At 44.8% G+C, this 15,793-nt stretch overlaps 1 protein-coding gene and 2 non-coding genes across 3 annotated transcripts in view; 1 reads left to right on the top strand and 2 right to left on the bottom strand.

Annotated features, from left to right (window-relative positions):
• The window catches only part of LOC105697695, an 89,535-nt gene that overhangs the window by 7,003 nt on the left and 66,739 nt on the right, over positions 1-15,793 (bottom strand). Inside the window, exons 5-8 of the mRNA XM_012421269.1 lie at positions 3,913-4,666; positions 3,032-3,461; positions 2,060-2,240; positions 1,256-1,354 (exon numbers count right to left, since the gene is read on the bottom strand). Of these exons, the coding sequence (XP_012276692.1) occupies positions 1,256-1,354; positions 2,060-2,240; positions 3,032-3,461; positions 3,913-4,666 (1,464 nt within the window). The remainder of the gene's footprint in view (positions 1-1,255; positions 1,355-2,059; positions 2,241-3,031; positions 3,462-3,912; positions 4,667-15,793) is intronic.
• Positions 1,627-1,710, bottom strand: Trnal-cag. Its single transcript has one exon. It is a non-coding gene; the product is annotated as a tRNA-Leu (tRNA).
• Positions 1,878-1,949, top strand: Trnae-cuc. The gene has a single exon. It is a non-coding gene; the product is annotated as a tRNA-Glu (tRNA).

Below are 15,793 nucleotides of genomic sequence, written 5' to 3'. Positions count from 1 at the left end.
ATCGCTTATCGGGCCCGGACACTCCGTCCCGCTGATCACTGCCCCGGTTTGCCAAATGAATTATACCCTTCATCGAGCCCCAGCAGTTTTTACGCGACTGTTTTCACCATCGCCCGATACCCGGCTGGTGATCATTTTCTGCGCGTTTTATAGTCCGAATAATTCCCGCCATATTTCCCCAATAGTTTCGAGTCCATCTGCATCTCATATTTACACCTGCCATTATTGGTGCCGATCAAATTGGTCGAAATCTTCGAAGTGGTTTCATGAAACTTTTATCTATATCCGATGTTAAAGCAAGTTATTCGGTAATTTTATAAATACTACGGTTAGTATCACGGGTATTCCCGATCGACGGGACAAATATTCGGAGTCTTTTGACATTTTTTCTTCTGAGATACTTCACAGATTTGTAGCGATCGCTTCATTATTATGCCTCGAGAAAATTCTTCCTCTGTTAGTCGTCTAAACACAGCCAAGGGATCAGGATGAGGGATCGACGTTTTGTTGGTATCAGAACCCTAAACCGGCGATAAGGAGTGAAATTAACTCGAGACGTCGGGCAACAAATCTAATCTCCTCGTGTTCAATTTCGGGTTATCAAATTTACATTTGTTCTGGCAGCACAATGATTTTTCCTAGAAATCTTGAGACGTGGAGAAGGGGTCAGAAAAGATAGCGATTGTCAGTAGGAACGCGTCTCTCGTCTCGTGCACATCGGTGTAATTCATCTCCAAAAGCCTTTGTCTTTCTACGGGCTTTATCTTTCTTGTCTACTTTCTCCCACGGCTTCCCACAAATTACATAGATTGGACTAATAATTTTGTTAATGTTGCTTGAAGTGTTTATTACGAATCTGGGATCCCATAAAGGGCGAGTTGATTTGTTACATGAAAATAGGAATTATTTAAGTGAATTTTTTGATGAAGTGAGTACAGTGATACCCTACGACCATTGGAGTCCATATCCACAAGGGATGCTATGAATAACGTCCAGTTTGAAATAACCTTTTATCACGTCATATGGGGATCCCGATGATAATTATCACTCCTCAAAGATCGTCAATTCCACCTGTTACGTGTACTCGATGTGAAATCGATACGCTGGTATCACGTTCCTTCGGGTTTGATTATTCCCACTGAGAAGAGAAGTTCTTTAAATAAAATTATTCCCATAGCGGGAAACGGAATCGTACAACGGATTATGGGGTACCGTTGTTCATTCGTTATGCAGAAACTTTGTATGCAACACCCACCTGAAACAATTCTCCGGCTGTAATTCTCTGAGAGTCGCAAGTTACTTCGAGGCGTTGCCCAGTTAGCATTATAACGATTATCCGACCGACGTTGGCGTTCTGAAATGCAAAACAATATTAATCAGATGCAAGAGATACCGCTTTGATAATTCTCCCGGGTACACGGAAACAATGAAGTAACGATTCAGGAAAATGAAAACTTATTCGTGTCGAGAGTACGGATTCAAGCACGCGCATCCAAATATTCTCCAGCCTGAATTATACTCCGTATTCGGTAAGAAAAAATTATGATGGGGTAAAAAGAGACCAATCAGATGAACTAATTACTCTTAATAGGTGATAACCAAAATTTGTCACAGGAAAAAAAAATTTGTCAGAAGTGGGATTCGAACCCACGCCCACAGAAGTGGACTGCGACCTGAACGCAGCGCCTTAGACCGCTCGGCCATCCTGACGTTATTGTGACAGTTCTTTAAACTGTCCTCATAGAGTAGGTCATAACTATTACATGTAACGTAATAATGCATTAAAGTGTTAATTGAAGCAAAAGCGACATTAACGTAAACATTTAAAAATAGAATCATTTATTTATAAACACAATGTTCAGATCGCGTTTATAACCTCCGGTATGGTCTAGTGGCTAGGATACCTGGCTCTCACCCAGGAGGCTCGGGTTCGATTCCCGGTACCGGAAGAAATTTTTTTTTTCTTTTCAACAGCAATTTTCGAGAAACGCGAAGCTGCCGAAGGAGTGTATATTTACGGAATGATTTCTAGTAACCTGATTTTAATTAAACTTCGTACCTTTACATCTCCGACGTTGAGAACTTTAGGCGGCTGGTTGGCGCGAATTACAAATTCCGGACCAACGCATTGCGTCTTGTTAAAACACCTTGACGATCCACCAATGGCTCTGTAAAGGCGAGACGGTGCTCTCTGGACCGCTTTTCCACGCCGAGCCCTTGGTCCGTTTTTAAGGCCGATCCTAAAGAATCACAGTTAAAGACCTTTAGCAATTAAAAACTGCGCATGTAAAAAGAAAGACGGGCGCTTAATTTCCCTCGCAAAGATTATTTACGCGACATGTAAATTCGCCGAACTTGCAAGAAAATCGGCTCACTTTGAAAGTGTATAACCAAACCCCCTCTATCATCTTCTAACAACCTATTGACTAGAAGGACCGCACGAGGTTCCCGCAGCACCGAGCGAGGCCGATAACGAAGTGGCTGAAAATTTAATTAAACCCCGAGTACAGACGCCATTGCGAGAGCCAGCTAAAACAAATCACCCACATTCTTCCGTTGCACATTTCACGAGACATAAATCCGCCCTTCTCCTATCTCTCCCACGAACCAAAATATAATGTAGACGTGCAAGACCCAATTCTCGTCACGATGTCGTTACACGGAGTCAGTTCCGGATGAAGGAAACACGCCGCGGAAATATCCTGGAAACGTCCTCTTTCCCCCAAATATCCCGCTTCGGGAAGGTCGCCGAATCAATTGGCCCCGTTTTCTACGTTTCCCGGTTCGGGCGACCTCCCACGTCTCCGACGTCGCATTTAGGAAAATGCTTTTCATGCGCAAGTGAGCGATAAAGGAGGTCGTCGCGACACCTACGCGTCGGGGTTGGCGCGTTCACCGGGGCGGCTGGAATTCCATCCCCAAACGCGATCGATCCCCATTCCGGTTTCCTCTCTTTTCATCCCGCGAGCAGAGCAGCCTCGAATTCGCGCCATACATCACGAGTCGACCGGGTGAACGAGAAAGGACGAACCTTGGTGGTTTCGCGGGTGGTACCGAGGGGTCCGCCAAGTCTGGACGCGGGGTCGTCTTCTTCAGAGTCGTGATGATCCTCGGCGGCTTCGGCGGCACCGTACCTGCCGGCAGGCTCCTCGGGTTAATGGAAGACAGTGGATTTTGTTGTTTCGACTGGGCCTGCTGCTGTCCGGTTGGCCCTGGGTACACCTGAAGCTGGCCGGACGCCACGTTGGGCTGGGACGAATGTCGGAAATTGGACTCCTGGCTCCTATAGGGCAGCTGGGGGTTCGAGTACTGTCGATCCAGCCCTGGATCGCACTTTGGGATCCTCGAGTACACGTCCTCTTTCGAGTGTACCAAGCCGTTCATGACCTGGGCCGAGTGGGCGATGTTGGGCTGCGAGTTGATGGCGCTCCTGGTGTCGGGACCCCTCGGCGTGGCGTACACTGTGGAAAGGCAGGATCCATGTAGAAAAGTCGAAACAGCGACATACATGGAGAAAAAAAAATCCATCGGACCAAAGAAACACATATATTCTTTTTAATTTCCACTCTTATAATATTTTATTCATTCAAAGAATAATCATTTAACTCGAATGAACTCGAATTCATTGTTTCTTCGGGATTACGGCAATTTATTTGAGTTTGAGTTAAATAATTACTCTTTGAATTAACAATATATTTCTTCGCTTTAATGAGTGTTTTTTCTCAGGGTACCCTGGACCCTTTCGAGGTCCAGACGAAAAATCGTTGCGCGTTATGGGATCATCGAAGACTCTCTACCATCCGTTCCATGTTTATAATAGTTCTGTACCTTCCATAGAATGTATGGGAGTTGTCGATACCATGTATCCATCTCCACCTCTATCTGCATTAATCAATAATTCCATAGTCTTACCTCCATTAGCCGTGGCATAGATATCATTCCTAGGCAGAGGTTTCGCGGAGAAGCCGTTCACCCTGACGTCTTGCGAGCTGAGGAACGGCTTGACCGGAAGTGCGTAGATGGGGTCACTGTAGATATTCCCGGAATACAGCTGAGAATTCCGGTTGGACTCCGCCTCGAGGAAGTCCTGGCTGCTGGTGGTCTGAGGGAGGCGCCCGCGATCGGAGTACTCCGGCTGGGAATTCGTCCTGGCATGGCGAACTGCTGGGACCCCATAGCTGGCTTGAATGTTCAACTGCGACTGGAATTCTGGCCTCGCTACCTCGCCGAGAGGTATGTCGTACCCCGACAGACTGAGGAGATTCGGATGGGACCTTGAATTGCGGGACTGGGCCTTGAAAAGCGCACCCTTGGCCTGGTGCTTCGAGAAGTGGGACGACTGCTGATGCTGGCTTTGTGTCTGATGCGATTGATGATTTTGTGCCTGGTGGGTCTGGTAATTTTGCAGCTGCTGATTCTGTGGTTGATGGTCCTGCTGGTGGTGCTGGTGAGGCTGGTGGTGGTGCTGATGGTGGGGCTGGTGGGGCTGCATCTGGGGGTGCTGGTGATGGGCTATCTGGGGTGGAACTGTCAATCGCGTTTGCTGGAAGACGAGTCGCTTTCGCGCCGCGAATTGGGGCGATCGCACCACTTCTCTGTACATGTCCATCACGATGTGCGTAAACGGCTTCGATTGCAGCCGCGTTCGACAGTACTCCGAGATCACCTGCAAGCAGGAAATAGAAAAGCGTCGGAAAAGGTTGAAAATCTAACGAGAGGAATTCATGAATCTAAAATGAGTCCGGGATTTACAACGGAAACCTTCCCTGTATGTCAGTTCTTTTTTTTAACCTGCTGGAGAGACTAGTTTCGGTAATGTCTGGAAGTGTTGCTAATGAACCCATGGCTAGAAACTGAAAGGAAGCAACTGATAAAGATAGCATGAAATAAGCATCTATCATGGATTTCACTCGACTCGTCGAACTTTCGTAAATTGTTAATCGAACTGGAGGCACATCGAAAGGAGTACTTCTGAAAAAAAGAAAAAAAATAGGACAACGGTGGACCGAAGGGAATGACGTTACGACCACTTTGTTTCGAAATTGTGCGAGGATGACACGCGCCCTGTTTAAGGATAATCGAGCCGTCGATTGCACTTCCACTTTACATTTTCATCCCGTCGAGGCGATCGTCTCATCGCTCTTGCAATTTCTGATGGATATTACATCGGAGGTGCACGATGTATACATTATTCCTTGTATACGGTACTATTTCATCCCTTACGCCGACCTCGGTCGCAGTATTTCCCTAACGGTATTAAAAAAGTTATTTACATTATAAAACTATTGCTCGATCCTTCGATCACGTATAGGTTGAATTAATTAATGGGAAGCTGACACAAATTTAGTTACTCAAGACAGGGATTTACTTATCCATTAGAAGAGCGACAGTCAATTTTTATTCAATTTCAACTTTCCCGGCTCTTCGAGGAGCTGCCTATCTCCATTTGAGCTCTTCGTTTTGCAACTATTTTATTATATCGTTGAAAGTATTAGTTTGGATTAGCAATAAAATTTGCCGATGGGAAGGACTTTTGGTAGGCGAAGTTCTTCAAATTTGCGGAGGTAAATACGCGAGCAGTCTCGAAATAGGGCCGGATTACGCGAAATTTGCAGGAGGAGGTAATTTTCTGCCCAAGTTTAGATTTATTTGGCTAATACCACTCGTGCGTGCCTCTCTTCGAAGAACCCTGAGGACGGGTCGATTATCGCAGCTTTTGAAACTCCATTTCCGGCCAGACAAACTATAATAGTTTAAGGGAACAATGGACGCCGAGTTCGGGGAGTTTGTTGTCAGCACTGTTAAGGACGACTACCCCAGTCGACGACCACCACATCAAATGGCGGATCTTCAACCCCGAGAGACATTTGTCTCGCCTCAACTTTCAGTATAAAACTTCCGGAAAAATGTCGCCATTCGTGCATTCAGATATCCAAGTAGTTCCGGAAATGCCCCCTTGAACATCCCCCATAAGAGAACACCAACACTGGCTCAGAAATTCACGTTCAATGTCCTCTGGAACAATAATTTACTGTTTTCATAAATAAACGAAAGTTAATTTTCAACTCCTTAATTCCATTATATTATCGATGTCATTTATTGGCACGTTCAATATCCAGGAAGAAAAAATTAATTCTTGAAACTAGAACGCTGGATCCTCTTTCCTGAAAAATTTGCATTTAGTTTAGGACTTGTAGAGAAAGTATCAAAAGATCTGTAACAACCGTTAATTGAAATTGTAGGAAAATACCAATCAAGCGCGAAGCAATTTGTGAAATTCGGCGAAAAATCTCCGACGTATATATTCGAGGAATAATCCCCATTTCAACGGGGTGCATTAGAGCTTGAGGAAAACGTCTGGTATCGGGGAAAAAAAAAGAAAACTAAATAAGTGAAACAACTTTGAACCGAAATAGTAGAGAAATACCGATCGAACGCGAAGCAATTCGTGAAATACGGCGAAAAAACTCTGATATGTACATTCGAGAAGTATTCTTGAATTCAAAAGGATGCTTTAAAGCTTGACGAGGAAGGGAATGTCTGGTTTCGAAAAGACTCTAAAAAAAGTGTAAGGACCTTGAATTAAATTATAGAAAAATACCGATCGAACGTGAAGCAATTCATGAAATTCGGCGCAAAAATCTCCGACGGATAAATTCGAGGAATAATCCCCTGCTCAGAGGGATGCATTAGAGCTTCTTGACGCAGGGAAGCGCGTCGAGCCGAGGCGAGTCTCTCTCAATCGGGCTTTTTAATTGCTCTGGAGCAATTAGGAATGGCACGGTCGCCAAGGAGCGCAATGACAAAAGCACTCCTCCGCCCGGTAACGATATGAAAAAAGTGCCCGAGCAAGGCACCGGATCAATTATTTCCGAAATAGCGCGAGGAGAAAATCCCAACTCAAAGAAGTCCGATTCGGCGAGAGATAGGTCAGTTCCGGCTCGATTAAATCCAACTTCGGGATGGGGAAAAAAATCCCGACGAGGTGCATTCGACAGTCATTCGGCACATTTTACGTGCAATTCAATGCCCCCAGGGGAAAGAAACGGAAAGGAACTTTTCCTGGGCGGAACCCCTTTCTTTCTGTTTTCTTTTTTTTTTTTTGTTAAACTCCGCCTCGGGTTTATAGTCATTGAGTTTTATACGAAGACCCAGTTCGTAAATGGACGACTCGAGCCGTGAATGGTCGGGTGGGTAAATGAATCATTGGAGCGTCTCGTGATGTCTTCTCGCGAATGCTTGCTGTTAATGAAGCGAATTAAATGCTTCAATGGTAGAGAGGAGGCTGAGCGGCGAGAGTCTGCTCGCGGATCCGATTTCAGACCTACTGCTTGAAGTTACTTGCCCTGAACAATATTCCAGGTTGACTGAGTCGGTCGCGTTCCTTGCACAAAAGATAATTATTATTCCTAGGCATTATCCTGGAATTCTTTATCACGTGTAATTAGTGGCGCGCCGGTTAACCAGAGTCACGGGCGAAATTGATCCCCCTCACCTCCCGGTGTAATATTGTAATTGCAGAAATTTAATTGAAAGTTATTCACGAGGGAATATTAATATTACATTATGAAGATGAAATCATTTTGAAGGTAACGTTTTTATGCGCTCAGCAGCGCGGGTCAAGGATTTGATAAATGATTTCTGTGCAATTAGAGAGTAAGGAGCGTACCGTTCGTTCTCGTAATTACAAATAATCCTTGCATACATGGCCCTAGTATTTGCAGGGATTCATAACGTAATACGATATGCATCGAAAACGTACAACCTCGCAATTTACGTTACACGGTGCGACCGATGTACCGAGAAGCTACGTACTTGTAGTTACATGCGCCCGGAATGTCGCCATAATTAATTGCGCAGGTAGCTCGGGTACGCATGACTCTATTATTACGAAACGAGAAATTGATAAATTAATGTCTATAGTGGGCCCTTGACGAGGAATATTTGAGGATCCTTTAGACTGTTAGGCTGACACGCAGAGGCGTTGTAGAATTTGGCAAACTTGGCCAATCGGATTCAAGGCTGGGTAAGGCAATTGTGCTCGGAGCCAGAAGTCTATTCCATTAGCTGACTGCATCTCGATCCTCACCCGATCGATATGACGGTATTATTGCCAACCTGTAGGTATAACACCGGATGGCTCTTCCCTGGTGCCTAACCTACCTCAAGTATCTCTTAGTCTAACCCTTGCGGAGTTTCCATCTCTCGATCTAAATGGATTGGAGCTTCCCAAAAGCATCGCCACTGATATCGATGAATTATAACCGTGCTAGAAATCTCCATCGATAACGGAAATAAATATTTTGCAAATTTAAATCCTACACAAATTATTACTCTGAATTTTGTAGAGATTTTGAGATAGTCCTTCCGTATCGCTGCTCGTGCGTCAGGACTAGAGATCCTTCCAGGATATCACCTCGCGTCATGATAATAATTGTGGTCAGAACAAAAAGCCTGGTTCATTATCTCCCAGCACCTCGATTCACGTGCAGACGAAATATCTACCATTTCCTTTCCACCTCGTAGATATAACATACCGTGGTACATAACATATCCCAAGGGACTCATTGTTCCACCCCTGCTAGTTTCCATCTCTCGATCTAAATGGAGTTCAGAACCCAAAAAGCGTCGCCACTGATATCGATGAATCTTATCCAGATGAGCAATATTTTTCAGGAGTTAAAGAAAAATATTCTGATAAATTTACATACTGAAAATATAATTACACTGAATTTTGTAGAGATTTCGAAGCGTTTCCTTTATGTCGCTTTGCAAGCGCCAGGAATGGAGAAGATCCTTTTAGGACATCACCTCAAGCCATGGTAATGATTTTGGTATGGACAAAAAGCCTGGTCCATTATCTCCCAGCATCTCGATCCATATCTTGCCGAAATATCGACAGCATTGCCACCCCTTAGGTATATCACCCCCTTTTCGCCTAACCTACCCCAATTGTCTCCCTCTCCGGTTTGCAACTGCAGGCTTTCTACCTCTCTATCTGCACTGGCTAGCCACCTAAAACCCGCCGCCATCACTGATGAATTATAGTCGAAGGAGGAATCTTCATAGAAATTCTGCATTCCGCGGTCCTGGGTGCCAACCGGAATCCAACCCCTTTCTTGTCCTTCGTTCCTCCCTCGACGGGGCTCGCATCAATTTCAGAAATATTTAATAGTTGCGAGATGGCGGTCGAGTTACACCGCTTACCGGGATTAATGGGTCCTCGCAGCTTCCATTATCGCCGGGCCCAAGAGGGAATCTTCGCCGATGTTTCACTCAGACTGTCACTTACCGCTTATACCTTTTGCGCCTCTACAGTGTCGGGAAATTCGTCGTTAACCAACATTAGCCTAAATTTATTAAGCAAATAAATTCCCACCAGCCCTGAGAAACGATCATTTATACATAAGTTCACCTGAAATACCCCATCGAAGCAGAGATTCATCGTAAAATCTTCCCACGCACTTTTTCTTGCGTATAGGACTTTACATGGTACCCATAAAATCCTGACGAAGCTCCATAAAAAGGAGTGCCTAGCGAAATAGCAAATTCCTATTTGAATTTTCATACATCATTTTATTCGGAATTCTTTACAAGTACTTTAATCCCTGAGAGATCCCTTTATCGGTCACTTATTGACACTCTTCTTTGTCAAGAATTTCTCACGGGTTCCTTTATCGAGTGCTCTTGCTCTACGTCCTTGTTACTCCATACTTTTCCCAAGGAAAGTAAGGCCATAAAGAGGCCCGAGTATCGTTCACTCGACGTCGTGTAGAGTCTAGACGATGTGTCGACATCGACACGAGCCACGAAGCTGAATATTGCAGCACAATGTCCTATCCTCGACATATGTTAATGTTGACGTTAACCGATGAGCCTCGTGCATACATAATTCCCGTGTTCCCGGTTTCGATGCGTACGCGAAAGCATCCCGGAGGAGCTCGCATCGGTCGAGCAATATTTAAGTGGAATTATTAACAAAACGTTTGCGAATGCCAACATTGGGCCGCGTCGGCGCGAAATTATTGGTATTGCCCTGGGAAGGGTGGGCTCGCGAGCAGAGGGCATGGAATTCGTTTGAATGAAATTCCGACATTCCCCTGTTTCAAGTCGGCCGGCATTTCATTTCATTAAATCGCTCCGCCGTCATTGTCGCCACGAGAGATTGCCCCTCGGTTATCTTCATTCGGGGCATTTAATTAATGTGACACATTTGCCATCCGATTTTCGCACCTGCCCTAATAATTCCAAAATACGCCGCCGGGATTTCGTATTAAATGTTTCCGACGACACCCTTTATCCCGTGATAATCCACCCTTTAGTGATCACTAATTAAAAGGAACATTTCTACCGGATTCTAAAAGAATTATATTTAAATACGCTAGCGAAAATTTAGATCTCAAAACCTGTCATTTCAGCCCTTACAGAGACTTCTATGAATAATATACAGAAGAGTAATTTCCATACAATAGCAATGCTATTTTATATCTCAAAAGTGACAAATGTCTCAGTTTTTCCAATTTTAAATCTAAAATGAATCTTAATCTCTATGAAGTAGGACGTACAGGGTCGAGAGGAGGTATTGAAAAAATAAAATAAGACCGAAAGAAAGCTTGCATAGATTATGAAGGTTCCGAGTAGAGCTTAAATTTGGGATCAGGTAAGCTTAATTTTGGTAAAGATGGATATTTCGTGAAGTTACGATGTATCAGCGTTGGAGTTTACGTAATGGTGCCATTTTTATTGTAACCACGTGCGCTACAAGTGTCATTGCTCGTGAACATCCCACGCGGGCCATCATCGAGCTCCCCAATTGAATTCGCAATCTCGAAACGTAACGCGTTTCCTGCTATTGAGAACGCCACTCGTTTATGATTCTATAGAGGACTTGCGTGAACACATTGGGTCATATATTACTTTAGAGAACCTTCTCGCGGTACGTAACTCGATTAAAGCCGCGCTCCCGTGTCCGGAGCCGCGGCTTTTCAAGAGCTGGTCGTGTTAAGTTCATCACGGCACCTCTATTCATGACACCACCACTCCATTCACACGATAACTTCGCCAGTTAACAAACAGGAGAATACTACCGCCTGTTTCCTGTTAACCCCACGATCGCGAAAAACGCCAAAAGAGGAGGCAACGCCGTCTCGTGCCTCGGGAAAATCAAAAGCTCCAACACATCATCTACCAACGCGAAAGCGCGCGTAACCTGTACTCGAGAAATGAGGACCCCATTGAGAATTTCTACCACAAATTGCACATTTAATATTAATTCGGTTTCGCCGGTGAAAATGCAGTTACACTTTACATGGATTAAATTTCCCCCCAAATAGAGGCGAGCTGGAACTTTACAGGACAGATCGAACCCAATTTCGTTCGAATTGGGTTTAATCGCGTTAACCAAGTCAAATTGATTCGAGTTAATTAGATTTCGGGGAGAGCCGGGTGACTTTAATTTCGTGTATGTGCAGAATATGGGACGCGGGGAATTTTTCACGTTCAGAGGTTAGTTTCACTTGCAAAGAAACGATTTTACGGAGAGGGTGATGGCATTCGATCGGTCGCGATAATTTTTTAACGGGGGGTAAGATTATCGACCGACCTGGAAATGACACTGTCGCCTGGTCTTAAAGGCCGGAAGTTAAATCTAAGCGACAGGACGTCCATAAAGTCCGAAGGACTTGGGAGGAGTCCTTTAGTAGCCCGCAATCGCCGATTCGATTAGTACCGGCGAGTCTTTAGCGAGGAAGTAAATCCCTGATGCGTCTTATCCTTCGGAGAAATCGAATAGCGATTTAAGAGGGTTACAGACTCTCGGGTAAACGTTGACGCGATGGGTCGAGGCCTCCTCTCCTTCTTTTTCCGAGTTTCCCCGAGGACGAACGGCTCTCGACTTATCGAATCCGTGCCTCACTGCCTGCCGATCGGATTTCGCTTCCCCGAGAAAATTAATATTACGGCGACCGCGAGTATATCTACATTTCGAGTGCTCTGAAAAGAGGAAACTAGCATTTCCCGGCAATTCCTGCGAGAAACTTACTCTAACAAAGCCAATACATATCCCGCCTTCCTGAGAACAAAATCCTCGTCGGAAAGCGCGACCGAGTTTCGCGCCAAATACATCCTTCAGTTGTCCCAAAATGACTCCAAATTAATAACGCCCATTCGATGAAGCAATTATTTCCAACGTGATTTAAACACCTACGTATACAGTTTCATTTCCCCCTCCACTTTAATCCTTACACCTTTGTTACAGCATTACTACCCTAAACAATGGATCGACTACCCTCCGCGTGGAGGCGCGGGCCGTCTCTCGCGCAGAACGACATAGGCGCTTCGGGGTTAACTCGGAGCAGGGATTTAAATCCCCCTCGACTATGCGACATTCCCTCGCAAAAAGACACCCCAGTTGTCCCCTGGCACTCAAGCCGTGGCGGCATTAGCGCAAGTCGAAACAGCGGCAGCAAAAAGCGGTCGGAAAGAGCGTCGGGGCAGCGGCGAGTTACAGCTGGTGCCCCGGCGAGAGAGGGGTCACCCATAAGTCGATATATCCAGTAAATTCGAAGGGGTCGACTGTAATGGCCGTATATAATAAGCAAATTGCTTTATTATTCACCGGCGTCCCGACGCGTCGGTCCCTCTTGCGGCAATTGTAGTCAGACGCAGCTGCCCCTCGCGGTGCGCTCCTCGTGCTAAATTGCCTGGCCTATCTCGCAGGTACCCGACCACCCTGGATCGTTCCTGGACAAGTAATAACGCTAATTAATTCCGCGACTCGCTGTTTAGCGTGCCTCGAATTGATCGGAACCCGCGGAATTAGTCGCGATATCGAACCGCTCTCGATACGCTGGGAGGGACTGGGCGCTCCAAATTACCGCGAGACCTGCATTTTCCGAGCGCGCCTCCACGTTGAGGTCCGATCGACTGCTCGGTGCATCCATGGCTTTCACTGGGTGCATCGATGGCTTTCACTGGGTACATCGATGGTTTTCACTGGGTGCATCGATGGCTTTTACTGGGCGCATCGATGACCGAGTGCACGGGCCAGCAACGAGCCATGGATTTGCACCGACTCGGGAACGCCGGAAATTGTTTCACGACTCGGTGCTGTCGCTGAGGTTCCTTGCAGCTGCAAGTGGCGCTTAAAGGCTAAACGGGAATGCTAAAACTGGTGCTTTAGAATTTTCCTTTGAAACTTCTTACGGCACGGAAGTACGCGTTGTGAATGGGGCTTGTTTTAGAAAGTGAAACGCCATTTTCTAACACTTAATTACACTTATCTAACGTTCGCGTTTGCCTTTTAGTATTTACACGATTAGCTTGGAAGTTTTCGTTAGCGTTGTTTAATTTCAATCCGTTGTCTGGGAAGCCAGTGTAATGAAAGATTGCTTGTTAGAGACAAGCAGTATCGAATGAGAAAGGGCCTCTTGAGAATGAATAATTATGAAATATTAGTAATGTTTAATTGTTTCCTTTAACTCAGAGGTTTCCCTTCTAATTCATTCTTTTTATGGGGGTTGTTGCCTGAATCAGGTCGAGGAGCTAGGTTTCTCGAATATGCGTTCCGTAATTTCCTTAAGAAAATATAAACATAGAGGTAGAAAAATAGTAGGAGTAGGAAGAACGTGGAGAAGACCTGCAGGTCGAACTTTCAGGATTATTACCGTCTTAAACGGAACGTCACTAATTCGCCAAGAGTCACATGCCCTGGGCTTGAAATGCATACATGATTCGTATCCGAACTGCGCGTTAAATGAAGGGAAACCGTGTTTGCGTGGATGAATTTATTCCGCGATTCCGCGGAAACTGCAGGCCCCCGAATTGTTTCCAGCAATTTTGAGGCTGACCACATTTCACGAGATTTCCCTCCGCAGGCTCTTGCGAGGTGTTGCATGTCAAAAATTCCGCTGGATTTTGGAAACAACTTAACTATGTTTTAAGTTATAATTGATCTTGATTGCGGACGTGTTGTGCGGAGTAAAAAAACATGCACAGCTGAACTTAACAATCAACGAGTCCATTAATGTTGCAACATTGCACTTGTCATCTGAGAATTCACCGTCGTTCCTGGCTCCCCTTTGAAATAAAACTCATTCACGTGACGAATCAGGCGATCATTCACAAAATAATTGCAAAAAGAAATTTCGTTGGTCACTCGAAAAATTATTGCAAACATTACTTTTGCGCGAAATGGGCAATTTAATAATGAAAGCAGCACCGCGATCGTTGGGTCTTCGCTCTCAAGAACCATAAGTATCGTTAAATCAATAATGATTGATGAAATTTTGTAAGGAAATTTTGCAATCTCGAGCCATGACATTTAGGATATAAAAACTGAAAAAGTATCGCGATAATCCACTCAGTTTAGATATCGACTTGGGACTTATCCTGGGAAGAATTATCCTGTCCGTGACGATACGTAATCCCCCACGCTGCAGCGTTTATTCAGAATTCTGATATAAATGCATGCCCAGCTTTACTTCGCATAACTTTACTTTTTTCAATGGACCGCGGTAATCCCCACTATTCTAGGTCAGGGCGGAATGCTTAAAAAATGAATATGCAATCGAAATTTCCCACGAAAATTATGCGGAAAAGTTATCGGCCCACTATCGCGGATGTTAGGTATGGAGCAAGCCAACTTCGATTATTTTTCCAATTTCAGGTAAATTATATACTAGATAATATTAAGCCTTAAGAGTCTCCAGGGTTCACGTGCAAGCGATACATTTCTTTATACCTTTGTTGTAGAGCAATTAATAAACGATATAAGTCACCGTCCACACTTTTAATCCCTCAATGACTCTGCGCGAACAGGATAATGCGTAATCACATTAAACGAGCCGATTGAAGTTAATCAACGGCGCGAAGTATCGATCAAAAAAGTACTTCCGGGATAATCTGTGTTGAACGATCACTCGCAATTACAATACCACTGCATCATGCCCGCATTTGACAGTTTAAATTTACCCCCTTCGTCAAGACAAATAATGTTTCCAAGTAACGAATTCTAATGAGTCATCTGTACCAGATTTTCCACCGTCATTTGCATATCGCCAAGTAAATCTCACCTTTCCCTAAGAAATCCCCCCTGATACGGATAAATGTCAAAACTCGTATTTTTTAAGGATTAACATCCCCGACTTTTCCATATAAAAAAAAAAAGAAACAGTTTTAAGAGCGATAGGAGGCGCTCTTAAAAAACTTTGAAAAATCCCAGGGACTCACAGAGCAAAAGGAATACCAAAAGAGCCGAAGGATCCAGAGCCGAAGGGCTCCACCGTTAAAATAAAAAAAAGCGGAAAAGCAAAGTGGAGCAAAAACGTGCATCGTTGACAAAGGCTGAAATCTGGGCGCGAGCTGTCCCGCTTCTCTCGAGTTTCAGCTGAAATATTGGACATCAAAAGTTACAGCCTGATGCTGGCTGAGTTATTTCGCCTGGGCGATAAACCCTCCTCTTTGCGCGTGCATTTCCAATTTTTGTTCGATATTCACGCGGCGTCGCCTCTTACTCTCGTATTTATTTGTTATGCAGTTTACGATGATAGGGCGCAAGTGTGTACGTCGAGTGCAGAAAAGTGCGCTCGGCGAATCGAAGATCGTTTTTCCCGTATACGTGCATATTTCCTTATCGCAGTCCCATCTTGCACTTGACCGTTCCCGAGGGTTGTTAAATTCGTGCGGAACCCGTGATAAATATTTCGCGAAACGGCGAGCGAGGATAGTGGATTAAAGGCGGAAAAGAAAAATGGGGGCGCGAAGTTGGGAGGAGGGATTTAAATACCCTCTGCCA

Source organism: Orussus abietinus, unplaced genomic scaffold (assembly GCF_000612105.2).
Source record: "Orussus abietinus isolate OABI.00-Male unplaced genomic scaffold, Oabi_2.0 scaffold21, whole genome shotgun sequence".
In the NCBI taxonomy this organism is placed as follows: Eukaryota; Metazoa; Arthropoda; class Insecta; order Hymenoptera; family Orussidae; genus Orussus; species Orussus abietinus.
This window is presented reverse-complemented; position numbering and strand designations above follow the sequence as displayed.